The following is a 19,139-nucleotide window of genomic DNA, read 5'->3' as shown; positions in this document are numbered from 1 at the left end:
CGATCCCCTGCTTAGCACAAGGCCAGCTCAGATCAGGTTGCTCAGGTAGCAGCAGGTTGTGCAGTGAACTAAAAAGTAAATTTCTGAACAGACTGAAATTTCAGTGCTAAGGCTAACAGAAGACTAGAGCACTACAAAATAATGTGTTCAGACTCTAAAGATATTAGATTTTTATATCGCATCGGGCTATGAAACAAGTTTCTTCTCTGGCCATTTTTATTTAAAAGGAAAAATGTTGTTAAACATATTTTCTTAGTTGTTTATGTCCTGCTTTTACTATTTTTAAATCTACACATTCTCAACTCCAGCAAAACAATGACATTTCCCCCTATGTGGAGAATACTATAAGGGAGTATGAATCCCTTAGTTTTTATCTGCAGAAATAATAAAATTTAATAACACTTTGTCTACTGACATGTTCTTTAGACTTTTAACCTTAGATGAAGTCAGAAAGGAATATAGGGGCTTTTTTAGTAGCAGTAATATTATGATGTCAACAGACCATGGTGACAAGTATATGAACCTAAGGTTAAGAACCCTATTTTTCTTCTCTACAAAAGATGCTATCTTCCTTTCTGAACTTTTGGGAGGAGGAGGGAAATGTCTTACAGTTTGGTGTGCATTCCAGAAAATATGATAAATTTTCTGGATTTTTTCGCTTTACATACTGCATTTTGCTGTGGTCTTTGTAAGCCTTTCATAAGATTTTGTGGAGATTGTCCTATGACACACAAAGGTTGTTACTTCATACAAAAGTACAAAATAAAACTCATTTTTAAAATTTTCTTTAGCATAAAGTGCATAGTAAATCTGTACAGCAGAGTCAAACTTTGCATTGTTTAGAAGATTCTGTAAATTAAAAAATTAAAATACATTGAAGACTTGCAATTTGCTTTCTTTTGTTACTTACCTCTGTTAGATTGTGGTTTGTTGCTAGTGGAACTGCAGAAAAGTGGCAGAGTGAGATCTAAGATGGCAGTAAAAGTGGTTAGAACTAATTGTCATGCATATAGGATCAGCTGAGGTGTTGCTTCAGAGAAATTTTAATTGCTTGACTGCTTTAATTTCAGTTCATCTTTCACTGGTTTAATGGAGGTTTCTGCTGAGTGTTAGTTCTAATCTAAGTTATTTATTGGAATGAAGGAGAACTTGAGATCTAAATAAGCCTTAACTATTTTATAGCCATGACTAATCAGCTTTTCAGAAAGCATCCTGTTTTCCTAGTGATTTACTCTTCCTGCTTTTGCAGTATCATGCAAGACTGCTCTTGAGTCATTTCAGTTCTTGCAGGTGACAGTAACTTGAACTGTTGAGATGTCCTTTAACATAAGTCTTCCCCTTTGATCTTAATCAGATGTACCCCATAGGGAGATTGATTACATCCCACTCTTATCTTTGCTAAGTGGGAGATGAGATCTCAGTTTGTTGCCTTCTGGCCTCATTTGGAAAATAACACAAAATTGTTCTTCCTTTTACTTTCCCAGCTTTCAGAAGTCAGTCATGTAGTATTTCACTGAATTTCACTGAATTTTTAGAGTTGGAAGCTGTAATTTATTTAATGTTTTGTATAGAAATAATAATACTGAAGGTAGATGTGGCTGGAATAGAAAATGAAGGACTTCTTGTGTGCAAAGTGCTACGTAGTCTTAGGAAAATAACAGTGCTTGATTCTTTTTAAATAGCACAGCTTTAACATAGACCTTGAATTATTAATTCAAAAGCATGTTGACTCTTAACAGAGCTCGATATACTTTGTTAAAATTACTGAACCTGTTACTTAGTGGATGAAAAGGGGGAATGGGTCTCTAGCCCACTCTATGGATGGTTTTCTGAAGGCTTGCTTAGATGCTCACTGATTTGAACTGGAGAAGTGTTATGCAGACATCAGTGATTGCCAACCTAATTGCTGATGCAAAGGAAAACAACCTCTTTCTTCAGTCAGATTTGTATGTGAAGACTTCCATCAACAAGAAACAAAGCAAATCAGCTGTCAGTGCCAGCAAGAAAGTAATTCAAAACTAACAAGCTTTTTTTTCTGTTAGTGCAGTCTGGTTGCCCAAATACTCATCACTAATGTAATCCAATATATTCAGTGTTTTAGGGAAATACAAAAGGTAATACTTCAATATTTAAGGAAATACTAAGGGAGAAAAGCTTATGGGAATTTGGGCACGATGGACATGCCCAAAACCCATGCCTGTGGGTTTTTGCCCATACATAGGCCTATGGAAGGGTTTTGTTAAACAGACTACCTTGGGTTATATTTGAGAAAAAATTTTCCACGGAAGAAAGCATCATACCCACACCATTTGAAACACCTAAATGAATTATTTTTTGTTAACTTATGAGCCCTGCAAACACTGTTTTGAGTATAGCATATGCCTTCAATTTTAAGACTGTTTTCTAAGTCTGAAGTGGCCTTTTTATGTATAACTCTTTTTGGGAGTCTAAACAGTGCTCTGGGGCATGTTTGTGTTTGGTTCTGTTTTTTTTTTTTTTTTTTTTTTTTTTTTTTAAATGCCTCAGTGATTTGCTTTCCAATTTATCTTCTACAGAATTCGAATGTATTTTAAGACAGTGCTCAGTGCAGTGCATTCTCCTCTCAATAATCTAAAGCTTTACTTAACGTAATTTTCCTTTTATGTGATTTATTCTTGTGCATTGGTTCTTGAAGCTATTTGTTTGGTTTTGTGGTAGAGGGGGGTGAGGTTGTTTGTTCCTCCCCATCCCCTTCGTCAGACAGTTTTCCTGTCCTCAGACTGTAATAACTGGTTTTAGTTTCTTCTATTTTTCTGTATTCTAAGCAGCACTGAATATAACACGCATATGGAATCTTAATCCTCCTTCCTTCGAAATGGGACTCTTACTGGCATAATAATTTGATGTGTGCATAGCCTCTACTACTGCTTTCTGTCCAGGAGTTAGCTTTAGTTAACCTTCTTTGTTTTGCCACAGTTGATCTCTCTTTCAGTTCCATGTTCCTCCTTAGCTTTTTTTTTCCCCCTACTTGTGTGTTCATTCTCATAATATTTCCTTTCCTATCTTTTCTTGTGAGATTGTAAAGTTTCTCCCACCATACCTTTTGTTTTACTATGTTCAGTCTACTTGTCTTGATGTGAGGAAAATTCTGCTGAGCATTATTAACTGTATTGGAACTAGCCTATTGCTCCAGCTGTTAATGGAGAAGACATACATTAATGCTATTCTTTTGTTTTTAATCAAAATTTTCTCTCGTTTTCTCCTTGATCTTCTTCCTTTCTGTATATTATTTATATTTTAATATGTTATACTGTCTTCTAAGGTAGTGATTATTTTTTGAGCAGATTCCTGGTATCCTCATCTGTTTGTTAGTAAAAATGATGTATTATATGTAGTGTGTTTTCTAGCTGGTTTCAATTATGTAAGAGCACTTGGTTTACAAATAACCATTTCAAGATCTATACATGTGGCAAAACAAATCAGATATAAGAAAAGAAAGGTGTTCTTCTTTAGATATGTTAAAAGCAAGTGTAGTTTAAAGTTTGAGGTTCTTTTGAAAATCTGTGAAGAAGATATAGATAAAAATATTTTTAGAAAGGAAAAAATGTCCTGTAAAACTTTTAGGTCCCAGGTGAAACTTACTGGTTTAAATTAAAGCATTCAAAATCTTTGGAGTTAAAGACTGGAGGGAGCAAGGTATTTACCTGAATTTTGCATTGTGTAGTATAGTTCAGTGGGAATTCATCGGGAGGAAAAAAGAAGTTAGAGCAGAATCTTGGAACTTTGTTTATGATCCATTCTGAAATCTTCTCATTTATGTGACTGAATGCTCTTTATTGTGCTTTGAGCTGGCAGCTGCTGTTGATAGTTGATTAATGTCAACATTTTCAATGTAGGATTATTTTTTTTTCTGTGTTGTATTTTGTCATTCCTTGGCTCTGCCAGTGTGATATGTCAAATATGTCTGCTATAATCTTTGACTTTGAGAATGACAGGATTTTGGAGTTGGTCATTTTGATGAGCTGACCTGCAAATAGTTTGGGGAAATTTTCAGGTTTTGAAAGAAGTAATAATGTATACAAAAGTGCAAAATTCCATTTTTCCCATAATTTCAGACAGACCCTCAGAAAGCAATAATTGAAATAGATATGTAATCCATATGCAAATGTAACGTAACTTTATGTGTAGGATCTGCTGACTCAAAAACTTTTTATTTTGCTGAGAAAACAAAGTCTTTTCACATTGGCTTCCTTTGTACCTTAGTTGTGTCTCCAGCTCTGCTTATATTCTCTGTGAATACTCTTCCTGTAGCGCAAAAACCGAAGCAAGGAAGAGATGGATGGATGATGCCCCCTTGTTCATAACTGCATGATCAAGGGCCTAATTAATTGTATGAACAGATTCTCTTCTCCTATTGAAGGAAGGGACTGGATGGCTGAATGAGTTCAGGAAATCTGAGTTCTGCTTGGATGATATTTGTCAATACTAAAGTGGTAGGATTTGTAGTATGTGAATTACTAGCTTATTTCTAGGAAGTCTGTTGCTACTTTTAATTTTTTACCCTTTTGAGGAGTGTCTTTTTGTGTTATTAGCATGACCAGTGGTTTAATCTGGAAAAACAAGAATCACTCACTCTGGAAAGCTTGTGAGCTTTGCATATCAATAAAAATGAACTTCTTGTGCCCTAAATAAGAAGTTCTGTTGTCAGGTATTCTACTGTGTCTTTACAACTGTGTATTCATTATAGCCTGAAAGGGGTCATATAGATGTATTGATGGGTAATTCTTTGTATCTGAAGGCATCTGTTGGCCAGTTCCTCAGCCAGAAGTGATCACGTCATAACTTGCTAGTATTTGCTGCTGCTGCTGCTCCTGTTTCATCTATGTGCTGCACAGCTGACTTGAAAGCAGTCATGCCAAATCTGGCATGACTTTATAACTGATATATTCTGTTCCTTGTTTTTTTCTCCTTACCTGCTCGGTCTCTTTCCATCTCTATTCCTGTCCCAGACCTCCATGAGGAGTTCTGGTTCCTTAGCCCAGTTAGTATTCATTCATAGTCAGTTCTTCTCTGTGTTTTTTTCTAATTTAGTTTCCCTCAAATCTTCTGTACATTGACCAGCAACAGGATTTTGCTTAGTAATTCAGAACATCTACTCTCCATGCTCTTTCAGACATGCTTATGTCATTGCAATTTTGAGTTGGTTGGTTTTTAATTCATTCAAACAGGATAATGGAAGTAGTTGCCATTTGTTGTTACTAGATTTTAATCTGTTTTTTCCCCCCAAAACTAATATAATTCAGCTGTAATTACGCAAATTTTTGTATTTTTTCCTGTCAAAAAAAGGGCTACCAATTTTATTTGGAAATATGGAAACCCATAGTTTTATGGTTGCTTCAACCCATTCACTGCACATGACATAAAAATTAATTTTGACGGTTTTATTTCTTATTCTGGTAAAATGTTTTATCTGTTATTTTTTCAGTTTGTTTTTTACGTTTAGATATTATATAAGTAACAGAGAAGCTGAAGAACTGTTATAAATTATTAAGTTGTGTCCATTTTTTTGGCAGCTCCTTCCAGTTACAATTCTACGCATGCTGGATATGACTTTTCTTGCATTCTGGTTTAAGCTATTTTAACTCTGTTCAGATGCTGGGTGTAGGTAGCTTATTTAGAAGTTTTTCTGCCAAACAAGCATGGAAAGTTTCTCTGAATTTCTCCATCTGTTTGTGTGTACAAACTTTTTCAGTATCTGGCAGGTGATTTAACCTTTGTTGGGTCCCATGTGCTCAACAGAAGTCAGTTTTTGCTGACATAGTCTTGTACCACAATGTTCACTAAGTGCATCTTCACAGAACTTTCCAGCTATTTCTTATCTATTTATTCTCTTTATATATTCTGCTTTAGGTGATTTTTCACTGTATTATATAAGCATCTTAATTTCATTCCTGTGTAGGTAAGGTTGATTTATGTCATAAAAAATGAAAAAAATCTTGCTTTATAAAAAGAAGCTTAATTTAACACCTTTAAAAATGTGTTTTCTATCACTGATAAGATGACTTGGAATTCTGTGCTCTGCCAATAAAATCCATTGCAGCAGTGTTCCTATGATGATTTTAAAGTATGTTATGGCTTTCTAAGGTCGCCTTTTTGGGCAACCTTATATTGTAAAGGTAGGCATTAAAATATATTGCAAACATAAGCATTATAACATAGGTGCTAGATGTACAACATTAAGTCTGATCTGTACTTTTAGCATTAGTGTATTCTGTTGCTTTTTTGTCTTTGAAGTATGATGAGAATAGATTTAATCATTAAGGATGTACTTAATGTATTTATACTGTATTAAATGCCAATAACATTCAACATTATGCAAGAGAGTTTTGCAGTCCAGTAAAAACAGAGGAGATGGGACAGGCAGAGAAGCTTAGAGGAATTTGACAGGTCAGGCTTTTTTGAATGTTTGAATTGGTTCACTTGTTGAATTTCAGCAGATTGTATTAGAATAATATTAGAATGGGCAGTGGCTTGCTGAATCTGGACTTAGAGAAATTTTCTGTTCTTGCAGGCTGGGAAATGCAACTATGTAAATACCTTTAATAATTTGTGCAATACAGCACCATTATCAATAATTAATTTTATTAGAAATTTTGACAGTAATACCATCATAAGAACGTTAGAAAAAAGGAGTGAAAAACAAAAAAAAAAATTTGTGGGGAAAAAACCCAAACATAGACATACATGATCCCCAGTAATTAAATTAGTAGTTTATTATGGGTTATTTAACTTCTCAGTGGTAAGGAAAGTATCTACATTACCTTTCCAAAAGAACATTCCCATCCTTTTCTAAGTTCCTTTGAATTGCTCTTGGCAAATATAAGAACTTTGCAAAATCTGTTTTGCAGATGTGGAATCCACCATAAAAAAAGTTAAATTTAAACTTGTGTGGAGCCTTTTTCGTGAAAGTTTTGTTTAAAAAGAAATTTATGAAACAGAAATTAAAAATACTTATATGGCTGTGCAGAACAATATATTAAAATCTGCTGTGATGAAAGAATGAAATTATATGTTGGGGGGATAGTTTTTTTAAAAAAATTATATGTTGTTTTTAGTAAAGAACAAGCTTTCATTAAACATAGTTTGTTTTCAGGTGGAAAAAAGCCTCATTCAGGAAATGTTTTCCTTTTGTTTTCAGTGGAGTTCAAAAATATCTTGGTTGTACCCATCAACAGATAAATATCAGTATTACATTTCTGCTAAATGCTGCCACATAGAGTGTAAACCAATATTATTCTTTCATCCCACACTTACCTAGGCCTAGGGAGCTACTCTTGGGCTTTTTTGACCAAAGTGAGTCTCATGGAACTGATCTGAGTGACCTAGGAGTAAAATATTTCATTCATTTCAACACAAAGAACGTTATATTGGATGAAGAGTTGTTTAGAAAGTGAAAATGGGACTTCTGTAATGCTATCTCAGCTATTTTTTAGTTATGTCTGGGGAGGAGAAAGAATCATTAAATGGTACAAACTGTTCTGTTAAAAAAAAAATAAAAAGAGGCATAATTCCAAATTGTGCTGAATTGACTATGATATCGTATGGTGACTGAGGGTCAGTAGCAGAAGGCAAAAAAAAATAAATAATACAGAAGCAGCCTTAGTTAGCAGTTGTTTGTGATATCGCCAGTTTAAAGACATATTCTCTGAAGGCAAATTGTTTGGGGTTCTGTGCTTCCTTTCTTGCTATCCCCTTTCTTTTTGGCTAGAATGGGAGGAGTTAAATAATATTAGGTGTTTTGCGGGAAAGGGACTGGAAAAATGCTTCAAGTGTAAACATTAGGTGGGGGGAAAGCATCAAAGTGGCTGCTGAAAGAAGAGACAGGATGCTCAGATAGTTACTGATGGAGCATGGAGGGTGAAAGGGAAATGTCAGAACAAGTTAGTCCATGTCGTACTCAGACTGTGCGATGAAGGCCCTTAGAATGCGGTAGTGAAAGTACTTATCTGAGGTCTTTCAGCAGTCCCTGTGTTTCTAGTCCATCAGTGGTCTGAAGGAAAATATAAAACATGTATACTTTAGAGGTGATTCCTGATGCTTGTTTTGTTGTGATTCAGTCAGAAACCATGGGGTGATTGATTCATGTAAGCTGAAGTTTTGTCTATGGTATTATGAGATGTGTTTGCAATACAATGTCTGTGTTTAAATAAAATTTTGAAATATTTCCATAAAGAATAAAAACACTTAAAAGATCTGACATGAAAGATCTCAGTCTTAGCTCAGGAGTTAAGGGCTGTCTGGGAATGGTTGATCAATTTTTAAGTAATACATAGGTGATTTCTTATAAAAATATTTCTTCATGGTTGAAACACAAAATGAGTAAGAAGGTTTGAATATGTTCTATAGTGTTGTGAAGTGATTTAGGTTTTAACAGGACATTGAGCTCTGAAGGATTTAAAAAAGTCTTTCTGTGCCAGCAGAAATGAAGAATTAGGATAGTGAAGGATTCTCAGAGGTTATTTTTGGAATTGCAGCTGGGATGCTTGTGAGGCATTTTAGATAAAAAAGTCAAACAGAGGGAGGCACATCATCTGAGAAGTGGATATGCCAAGGCAGTCCTGGGAAACTTGCATTATAAGAGAGGGAGTAGCTTTCCAGTAGGAGTTGGTCACCACAAGATGAGGAAGAGAAGCTGGAGCTACAGGACATTCAAATGAGTTTCTATAAGTATTGAGTATTATGAGGGAAAAGGACTGGGAAAAGACTCAAGTTTTGAGTAGTTATCAGAATGGGAGAAAGTGTCAATATGCCTGTTGAAAGGTATGAGACTGGGGTGGTTGTTGACAGCACGTGGAGAGGAAAAAGGGAATCTCAGAATCGCATAACAGTTGAGGATGGAAGCTAGAAGTGACCTCCGAAGATCCTTCAATCCAACCTTCCGGTTAAAAAAAGGATCACCTAGGCACCTAGCACATGGCTATGTCCAGACAGGTTTTAAATAACTCCAAGAAAGGCAACTCCATAACCTTGCTGAGCAGCCTGTTCCATATAGCAGCATGGATTTATTTAAGTGACCCTAGAAAATGCATCATAATCTAATGTTTCGCTTAAAATGGAAAAAAAAACAAACAAAAAACAAACACACTAAAAACCCCATCACAAAAACGCGAACCGACCATCAGAATACTTGACTGTCTTATACTAGGGCTCCAAATGTAACAATGAAGTGATGCCTTACAGCTATGACATTTGAAGACTTTTAATTATGAGACTAACCTTCACTTTATTACAGACAACTGGAGATTCATTTTACTCTGATTAGTTATGTTTTCAGTACTGTCATTAAATGTGCAATTAAATATAACTTCTATGACCTATTTCCAGCTCATTTTCTTGTCTGTTTTATCCTGGAATTATATATATGTCAGCTCTGTAGCCTGGCTGGCCTTGTAGCTCTGATGAAAGTTCCTAATGTTATGCCATGGTGTCTTGTCTTGTTCTGGAGAAATGGCAGCCTTTGTTGAAGTGGTATTTGCTTTGCTAGAAACCAGTGAATTACGTGTTCTTGGATTACAGGCAATGTTTGTATAGTCTAAACAAATGAGGTTGTCTTGAGAACTTAGTGATTTTTTTTTTTTTTCTTTCTAAATTAATGATCTTCCTTCCTTTGCCAAATCCTGAAACTCTTCTCTGCATTAGATGCCAGAAGAGTTTTGAATTTTTATCTGGAAAGAACTCAACATATTAAATGGACAGAAAACATTTGTATCTAAGACAGTTTAAAGAGTCCACCTGTATCTCAGTGTTTTCGTTCTCTTTCATTTGGATGTTTTCGTGTATCTAAGGAACAGTGAAGATCCAGGCAGACACTTTTTTCCATTAAAAAGAAAAAGGATGTATTTGTTTTGCTAATAATGTGGGAAAAACTCAACTTGAAAAAACAATATACATAAATGAATCTTTGTGAAGTATTTGAAGAAGACTTTCACAACAGAACTCTTATGGATTACAGTTCTTCAGGATTAGTGTAAGAGAACTACAATAATATTGCAATCAATCGTTAAAGTGCCTTTTTAAAATAGTCTGAAGAATAACCAGCCAGTCTGCCATACTGCCAGTTCAAAGCAAGTTTGTCAGTTGTTGTCACATCAGGACAATTAAGACAATCTGCTTAGTTAATTAATTTGTATAAGCATTCATGCCTGTTCCTGAGTTCTTCATTCTTGTAAAGGACTGAGTAATTCCATCTTCCTGATTTCCAATAACAGTGAAGACTATGTAGTACCTGCTTATCAACCTTTGGCCTTTTGTCCAGTTGTAAAGAATTTTATGTATTTACGTGAGAATTTGGGAAGAACTGACTTATTTTTTTGTTTCAACCTTGTCATGTGTGTTAGTTAATATGAAGTTTCGTACTTGGAAAACTGTCATGTTAGTTTCATGGCTGCCGTACCATATATTAAATACTATTTTGCCATTACAACTTTATTTGAACAATGTTATATGCCATTTATGGTGGAAAAGTTGTTTGATTTTAACATAAGAATTACTTCATATGTATTAACCTTATATCTTTCTTTAAACACTTTTCCAGAACTGTCAGGACATGGGATGTTAACAATGAAAAAAAGCACAAAAGCGTATTTAAACCACGATCAGTTCAAGGTAAACGGGTGATTCCTACAACTTGCACGTACAGCAGAGACGGTAAACTTATTGCGGCTGGCTGTCAAGATGGGTCCATCCAGATCTGGGATAGGAATATGAGTGTAAGTTGAGTTTTTGATATCAATATATGCTTCTCATATAGCAAGTGCTGAATTTGAAGCTGATGGAATCGATTTTGGTACATTTGTACTTACACTTTATTTTCTTTCTCCTCTGAAACCGAAATAAGTCATTGGCAAAATTTAATATTCCTCTGTACTACTGATCATTCAGTGTACTGGTATTCACTTCAAAACACTGAGGAAAATCTTGGCAGTCTGTTTTTCAGAAGAAAAAAAAAAAAGTTAGCCACATACCAGTGTTTAGACCATTATTCTTTTAGGGAACTATTTCAAATTCTTAAAAATTTTGAAATATACTCTGTAATTTCTCCTGTTCACATTGAACTTAAAATTGAATTTCCAGTAGTTATGAACCTGACAAAAAATACATACAATTCTTGCTACTACTTTATAATCAGTGCTCCCTGTTGCTTTTTGTAGCAGTTTACAAAATGGTCCAGTCGCAAGAGTTAAATTTTGCAGTGTCGATTGCAAATTCACTATGCACAGCTTTACTGCTTTTAAAATTAACTATCCTAATAATCATCCATATCTTCTTTATGTCCTTCTTACCCAAAGAATTGATGCCCAGTCCCTTCTGCTTCAGTAGGATAAGTACTCCACATAGGAGGAGAAAATGAGATTAGGGTCAACTATTTTGGAAGCCAATGTAAGATTACAGAGGAAATAAGGCAGGGGGGACAGGATCCTTTGAATCAAACTGATATCATAAATCTTTGAAAACTGTACCATTCCAATGGGATGGCTTTGGGGAAATAATACTGAACTAATACAAGTTAGATTAGTCTGTTCAACTTAATCGTTCAAAGCATTTGATTTTAAAAAGGAAAACAGGCAATTTAAGGAACTTTTCATAAAGACTAAATAAAATTTGATTGCTGGGGGCAAGAGGAAATGTGTAGATGTAAAAGGAAAAGAAACCCTGTTGATCATATTCAAAGAACAGCATGTATTTTGAGATTGTCATCTATTTTTATTTCTGTTTTTATTTCCACTATAAACCCAGTAAAACTTCCTAATGGCATGAAGCTTGAGAATTCATCCTAAGTGTAAACTTGTTCTAACAGAATAATAAATTTTTCAGAGACTGGCTTTCATCACCTGTGTATGTTGTTTATTTTAACATATACAGTATTGAAATATTAAGCTTTCTGGTGTAGTTTTAACAATAGTGCTCTTGGTAGTCTGCTTTTTCATGTGCTTTTCCTTTTGAACTTTTGTGTGTCTATAAGATGACATATTGCAATGCTTACTGAGTGCAGTTTAAGGTGATTATGAATAATTTAAAGATACATCCTGTGCATCTTGTGCAATTTCCAACTGGTGACCCCTGTATAGCAATGCAAGACTAAAGTGATTTCCTAGTGGAAATGAAGTTGGTAGTGTCCTTGAATTTGTATTTTTAAAGCCTAAATAATTTTTGTCTTTACTTTTGTTGATGTCATTAAGAAATGTGCAAGATCTTTGTGTAAAACAGCAGTGGAAATTTTATTTTTAGTGGCATTCTTACCTAAAACTGCTAGTACTCTGGAAATCTGTGTGTATGGTTAAAATCAGACATTTCAAAAGGCATCTTGATGAAATAACTAAAATAAGAGAAAGCCTTCACCTTACATTTGGGGGGATGGAGGAGGGATAAGGGAAAAAAAAAAGGAATATGCATTCAAGGTGGGATTTAGAAAGAGGAGGATGGGATTGACTCCTGCACTGGAATGATGGAGGGATTGACTCTTGCACTGGAATGATGAAAGCACTTAGTGTCCTGACAGGATGCAGTGTTCCTTGCAGTCATAACAAAGTGGTGCAGTTTTGGGGGTACGAACTGTAGGTGACACAGGAAAACAGGTAAAGCTGTGGAGAATCAAGGTGTGAGGGTTAGTGCTGCTTGAAGAAATACATAGTAAAATGCTAGCTTCTGATTTTTGAAGAAAGAATTTTTTTAATTCCCATCCAGGGAACGTTTTGCTATACTACAGTACAGCTTTGTTTCAAGTCAAAAATTAAGACAGCATTTGTGCAACAAAAATAACTAGTGTTGAAAGCAGAAAATAGTTGTTACAATTTCTTATACTTGATCAGTTAGGAATGATTCTGGCATCATTATTTTAGGCTATGGATTTGGCACATATGCAGCATGAAGGTGTTTAAAGTTAACTGTAGCTTAGTTGGCCTTGCTGTCATGCCAGAGCTAATCCAATCAAGGCCTGTTTTAACTGTCTGAATTCATTTTTGCATTTGAGCAATAAGATAAATGTTACTTCAGCCCTGCTGTTGACTGCCGGTACAACTGTTCCTGCAGATGGTGGTAACAGCACAACCTACCTGCCAAATAGTGTGGCTCACACTACGTACTACCTATAGAGCCTATTATCCTGATGTCTGTGAAGGTTTCTTAGAAACTACTCTTTCCTTTGGGGGTTCACAAAAACCATAACATTTAAGAAGGTGGCAGAAGCTCCCTGACAAAGCTCCTGGGAATCTTCCTTGCCGCTGTAGTCACAGTGTCTGACTGCTGCTTGCAGGTTTATTATATTCTGCACCCCACCCGTGACTTGATAGCTTTAGGTCCAACTGCAGGAATCCTACTGATGTGTCTACCAAAGGGCAAACAAATTAAAAGTCAACCTGTAATGTGGTGGTGTCCACATCGCCACAGTGGTGTCACTTGTGTTTGCTGCTCATTAGTGTAGAAGAACTTGGTGCAGAATAGTGTGATTAAATAATTCTTTGAATGTATATATATATATTTTTATTTATTTAGAAAGAAACAACATCTTTTCTACCCCATGTTTTATCCTCCCTGGTGAAGTCAAAGTAGCTGTTTGTTGCAAGTTAGGGTCACAAATTAGGTTTTTTTTCCAAGCTACTTAGAGCCAGCTCAGTATCTACTTTTTTTAAATTATGTTTTTGTGTCTAGGGAGTGATTCTGGTGTGTGATCAATTCCCTTTAGTTCTGACTAGTAATGCACACTGTAAGTTTCATTCAGTTTTCTGCTTCCACTATTTTTTTGGTGCAATTCCAAATCTCCCAGCTGTCTGTAGTGAGAGTAAAAACACTTTTGAAACTTTTGGAGGAAGACTTTTTTTGTCTTTGTGACACTGACATTGGTAACTTGCTAACGCTGAAGTTAGCCAAATGCATTCCAGCTCTGCCTTGCCTTTCTCCAAACTTCCTCAGCATGATCATGATCCATTATAATCACCTGCCTCAGAGGATTTTTTCATTTTGTCATAAATCTATGCTATTTTCTCACGTATGTTATTTTGTCAGTGCATGGTTTTTCTTTAAAGTTCACGTACGTGTGCATTTACAGTGCACGTTAGCAGAATGATCTGTCAGCTTGTTTGAAATATTATGAACACTGTCAACTTGGCTTAAAATAACAGCTTCAAAGGACATAAAAAATAACTTCCCTCAAACTTCCAATGAATAGTGGAAACAATAGTGTGAAATAGTCGATCATAACATAACACGTTAGAACTCTCTCAGTTTAAATGGTCTGAGGTGTGGAGAAGTGTCTGGCAACTATGGGGAGTTGAAGAGTATTAGTGGTCAAAATAAGACAGGATCTTGAAAATTACCGATTCACGGGGCAGTGCAGTAAACCCACTAGATTTACATGCAGTTGAGATAGGTTCGGATTCCTCATCTTGCCTGTGCTTGTCCATTCAGAGCTCTTTGCAACACCAATAGTAGTTCGCTATTGCTGAACAAGCTGATCCGTGGAGCTGTCTTTAGAATCAAGAATGAAGTGTGTCTTGCAATCAGTAAACCTCTTTGCACCCAGTTTTCCTGTGTAGAATTGGGAGTATCTCATTCATAAAAATAAGGAAAGACTGGAGTAATTTTGGTAAAAACTGTTATTGTACTTGGAGGGTTATAAAGAGAATAAAAAATCTCCCCTAATTTTGCATACTTGAAAGGAATGAGATGTTTTTCACTGGTTACAAATGGGATTTATTAGCAAGAGAAAGCTAAACTTCTTAGCCTTTCTTAGTCTTTCAGACCACCTGATGAGGCTGTTACGTGATGTTTTTACCGCCAGCTTTTCCTGGGTGTATTTAGCCCAGGACTGCACAGACATCTTATCTGCATATGGCAGCCTGAATCATGTTTCTCAGTTTCACACATCACCCATTTTATTGTGTATCATTGCAGCTGTGATACAAAAATATTGATAAGGATGTTGAGGAGGCAGAGTTTGTAAGGAGTAGTGATGTCTTTTAAATGCCTTTAAGAAAACAGCCTGGAGACCCAAAATCTTGTCTGTCTGTTTTTTTTTTTTTCTAGCTATATTAATTGGGTCTGTTTAGAAACCTTGAGTAATTTTCATAAGGTTTTAGCTATCTGGTGGCTACACTGTAAGTAGTCAAGTGTCAACTATATATCTATAATAGGTTTATCTTTTTATGTAGTGTAAATCAGAACAGGAAAGATGCAATGATTATGATTTTCATTATTCTCATTAAACACATACTAATTCAGTGTTTAGGGAAAGATTTTTGTAGCTCGTCATTAACTTACATTTTTTTACTTTCTTGTTTCATAAAAGTGGTATGTTTAGCTCCATTCTTAACTATTTCCTGCTCAAAAGTGAGCATCTACTACAGTATTGCTGAATTACTACCTTGCTAGTGTTTTCGTTTTAAAACGTTAATTTGATTTTTAAATTGCTAGAATAATTTATGTATTTTGATCAGTTTTAAATTACTTAGCTAAAGCTCAAAGTGATTTTCCAGAACTTAAAATGTACACTAATAGTGAAATCCAAAACTATACTATTATGCTGCCCACATGAATATCCTCAAAAGTGGTGTGATCCAGTGGTATTCCCAATAACCATTTTTCCACACGCCCTTAAGTCACCCTATCCTCAAAATACAAGAGGAAGAAAAGTGGGATGTTGCAGTATGCCCTGAAGTTAAGCAGATCTAAGCTCTGTACATTTTAATTACAAATACTCATGTTAAAAGTATTTTCCAAATAATTGCATGATTAATAGATGTAAGATAAATACATTTCTATATTTAGTGATTGTTTGCTTTGAAAGGGTTATTGAAAGCTTTAGTTTTGTGGTTTGCAGCATGAAGTGTTAAGGTAGAATTTTCAGAGATGAAAAGTTTATGAATATTGAAGCCATTTTGAAGAAATACTGTACAACTAACAGGTTTAGATAAGGCAAAAAGATTGTGTAAGACTTCCCCTCCTCCCCCCACTTGCCCAAAATAGGATGACCCTTTGTTTTAGAATGGTAATCCAAGCCCAGATCTTATTTGGATTTTTTTTTTCATAAACTTTATTTTGCTGCTCTTGATGGATTTTACATCTGATGCTGCCAAGACAGAGTAATGAAGACTAGTAGTAAGATCTGAGACTTGCTGTAAATATTTTCTCCATTAATTGGAAGGTCCTTTGAGGGGATTTATACTCATGCTTTGGGCAGATGAGATTGTTGAATCTTTGCACAGTTACAGGATGCTTTTTTCATATGCTGACATGCAAAAGACAGAGCTCTCAGTAATAAATTCTTGAAATGTTATGTCTTATGTCTGTCTAATAGAAAGCTTTACTAGTATGCATACGCCTTTTTTAGATACAGTTTCTACTAGGCAAAGATCATAGTGTCTTTAGTGTCTGGTCTATTACAGGGTTCCAGGATTATGCTCTTTTCACACCAGCTAGATTTTATTCATTATTTGGGCCATCGAATATTCACTCATCAATTTCGATGGTTTGTTTTGGTTGTTCTTACATAGAATTTGGGGTTTATTTTGATTTCTTCACAGAAGTAAAATTATTCCAGTGAAACGTCAATATTTAATAGCAACAATTTACAATTACTATACTTGAATTTGCTGAACAGCAGGCAAATCTTCCGATTACCCCCAAGTATGTAACATGCTTCACACTTTGAAGAGGGCAGTCTGGCTACATCTGGAAATTTCTTGTGTAAATACCAGATGAAAGATATCCAAATACTCTATATTCCCCTTTCAAACTTAAGGTAAGTTTTCCATATCCATAATATCCCAACCTTTCATTCCATATGTATATGTGCCAGACCTCTGCTCAAGATACTGGAAGTCACACACAAGCTTGCCAGCAGCAAATATTAACAGATTCATATATTACTCCTTTTTGTATACGTCTGGTTTAACCAGCACATCACTATCTATACCCCGAAGCTAGCTGCAGTAAAGAATCTGACAATCATACGCTAAGATAAAATGTGCCCTGCTGTATTTCTAAGTGCATTTCTCTCTTATGTAATAAACAGTTTATAGTTAAGAACTATCTAAATGTTTGCACTATCTAATATAGTGATGAAAGGTAATTCTAAATCTTGAAGTCTGTCACACCCCAATGAAAATAGCATAAAGGATTTTACTTTGGATTCATGTTTGGTTAACGGAAAAAGGCTTATCCCACAAGGATTATATATCTTTCTTTGATTTACTGTTTGGAAAAATAACAGTAGATCTTACCAAAAAAAATTTAAAATGACAATTTGAGAAGAGTAGGCATTATAGCAACATGATTGGCTTTATTAGTATTGTAGTGTTATTAATATTAATGTAAGATGAATAATGTTACAGAAATAGATAAAGCAATGAAAAATAATGAAGCAGAATTTTGGGCTGGCTTTGTTATTTTAGTGAAACTTTTCTTTTATGCAGAGGGAAAAAGGTAAAGTACAGATGCTACATTTGTTCTGACAAGAAGGGAGTTCCAGAGTTGCCTGGCTTATCAGAAAAATGGCTTTTACATACTGCAGTATATGCACTGCTCCTGCAAGCTGAATGCTTCATTGGTCTGGATCCTGATAGGGTTTGTATATTAGAAAAAGAATTTTGTGCTTGATGTGTGTATTAGGAAGCTAGTTTTGTGTCCAAATGTTTCTCGTTGTGGTTCATAATATGTCAGTATTTCTTGAAGGTAGTGAGGAGATGAATAGCAGGTTTATACTGTGAATTTCATAAAAGCAATGAAAAGTGTATTTCTGTACAACTCTTGGTCATTAAGTTTGTTTTATTAGAGAAGCCTAAAACTCACATATTTTAAAATATGAAAGAAAAGCTGTTTCAGCTTGATCAAGTGGATTTATTTAAGAACAAAAAAGGTAGAAAATGATAATTTCTGATCTATGGAACATATTGAGTGAAGATTAGGTACTTTCTGTCTGCATATGCTTGCTCTTTTTTTGGGTTAATTTATGGGACCTTCGCCCCCTTCCAACTTCGTATTTGAATGTATCTCTTACAGGCTTCGCTTTTCTCATCAATTAATAACTTTTAGAAAGCTTTCTATTCTGGACTATTCATAAAGAGTAATGCGAAGTGAATTTTAGCAAATCATGTACTAAGGGTTAGCTGAGTTGGGTTTTTAGGTTTGGGTTTTTCTAATAGAAAAGTAATTAGAAGTGGGGTTTTTTAAAATGGTCATTTCACAAATTACAAAAATCTCTAAACTAAAATAATGATCTGAAATTTTTAAACTATTGAAATGTATTTTACATTTCCCTTCTCAATTCTTCTTGTTACTATAGTATGGTAAACTTTCCTTTACTACTTATTTTTTCCTGCTCTCCTTGTAAATATTAGCATATTTCTAACTTTTCCAGAGGTATAATGTAGAAGATGGGTAATAAATTCTTCCCATTTAAGGGTTTTGGGATTTTCTTATATTCCTGTGTCACTGACCACTATGAGTGGATACTGGCCTAGGAAAGAAATAGCTTAATGTTGTGCAGTGCTTGTGCATAACCTTTTTCATAACTGTTTAATTTAGAAAATATAAATTTACCAAAGAGAGAAAGCATTTTATATTTTTTTTAGTTCAATTGAATGAGAGTGATTTATTTTGAAGTGTGCTCAGTTTTATGACATTAAGAAATATACTCACTTTTTTGGTACAAAAATATTCCCCGTGAATCTCTTGGAAATCGAGAAGCTAAAAAAAAGAAGATAAATTATAGTGAAGTATAGCTTTTGTATGTAACATTAGGTTACATATACTTGACACAGAGGAAGTCTGATAAAGAAGAAACTGTTTTTGCACAGATGACAATTGTTTCATGGCAGCATCCATTAAAAGGTGCACTTCTTTGAGGATACAGTTTTAAATGCGCTTAAAGAGTTGTCTGTAATACACTGAAACTGCCCTCAGTTTTTAATGAACGTCTCATAAATCAAATTAATTTTAATTTTAAAAAGTTTGCATTTATAGAAAATTCACAGTAAGATTATAAACCAAAGAAGTTGGTTTTGTGTTCATGATTAACAATGAGAAGATGAACTGTTCAACTATACTGTCTCTTGGAAGCAATTACAGAACTAAACCAATCATATGAAATGAAATGTATTTGTAAT

General features: G+C 34.8%; 1 protein-coding gene across 1 annotated transcript in view; it reads left to right on the top strand.

The window, feature by feature from the left end:
- Positions 1-19,139, top strand: part of WDR70 (WD repeat domain 70) — a 139,865-nt gene that overhangs the window by 63,981 nt on the left and 56,745 nt on the right. Inside the window, exon 10 of the mRNA XM_014947564.1 lies at positions 10,574-10,748. Within this exon, the coding sequence (XP_014803050.1) occupies positions 10,574-10,748 (175 nt within the window). The remainder of the gene's footprint in view (positions 1-10,573; positions 10,749-19,139) is intronic.

This window comes from Calidris pugnax, unplaced genomic scaffold, assembly GCF_001431845.1.
Source record: "Calidris pugnax isolate Ruff unplaced genomic scaffold, ASM143184v1 scaffold156, whole genome shotgun sequence".
NCBI lineage: Eukaryota > Metazoa > Chordata > Aves > Charadriiformes > Scolopacidae > Calidris > Calidris pugnax.
Note: the sequence above shows the minus strand (reverse complement) of the source record. Positions and strands in the feature narration are given on the sequence as shown.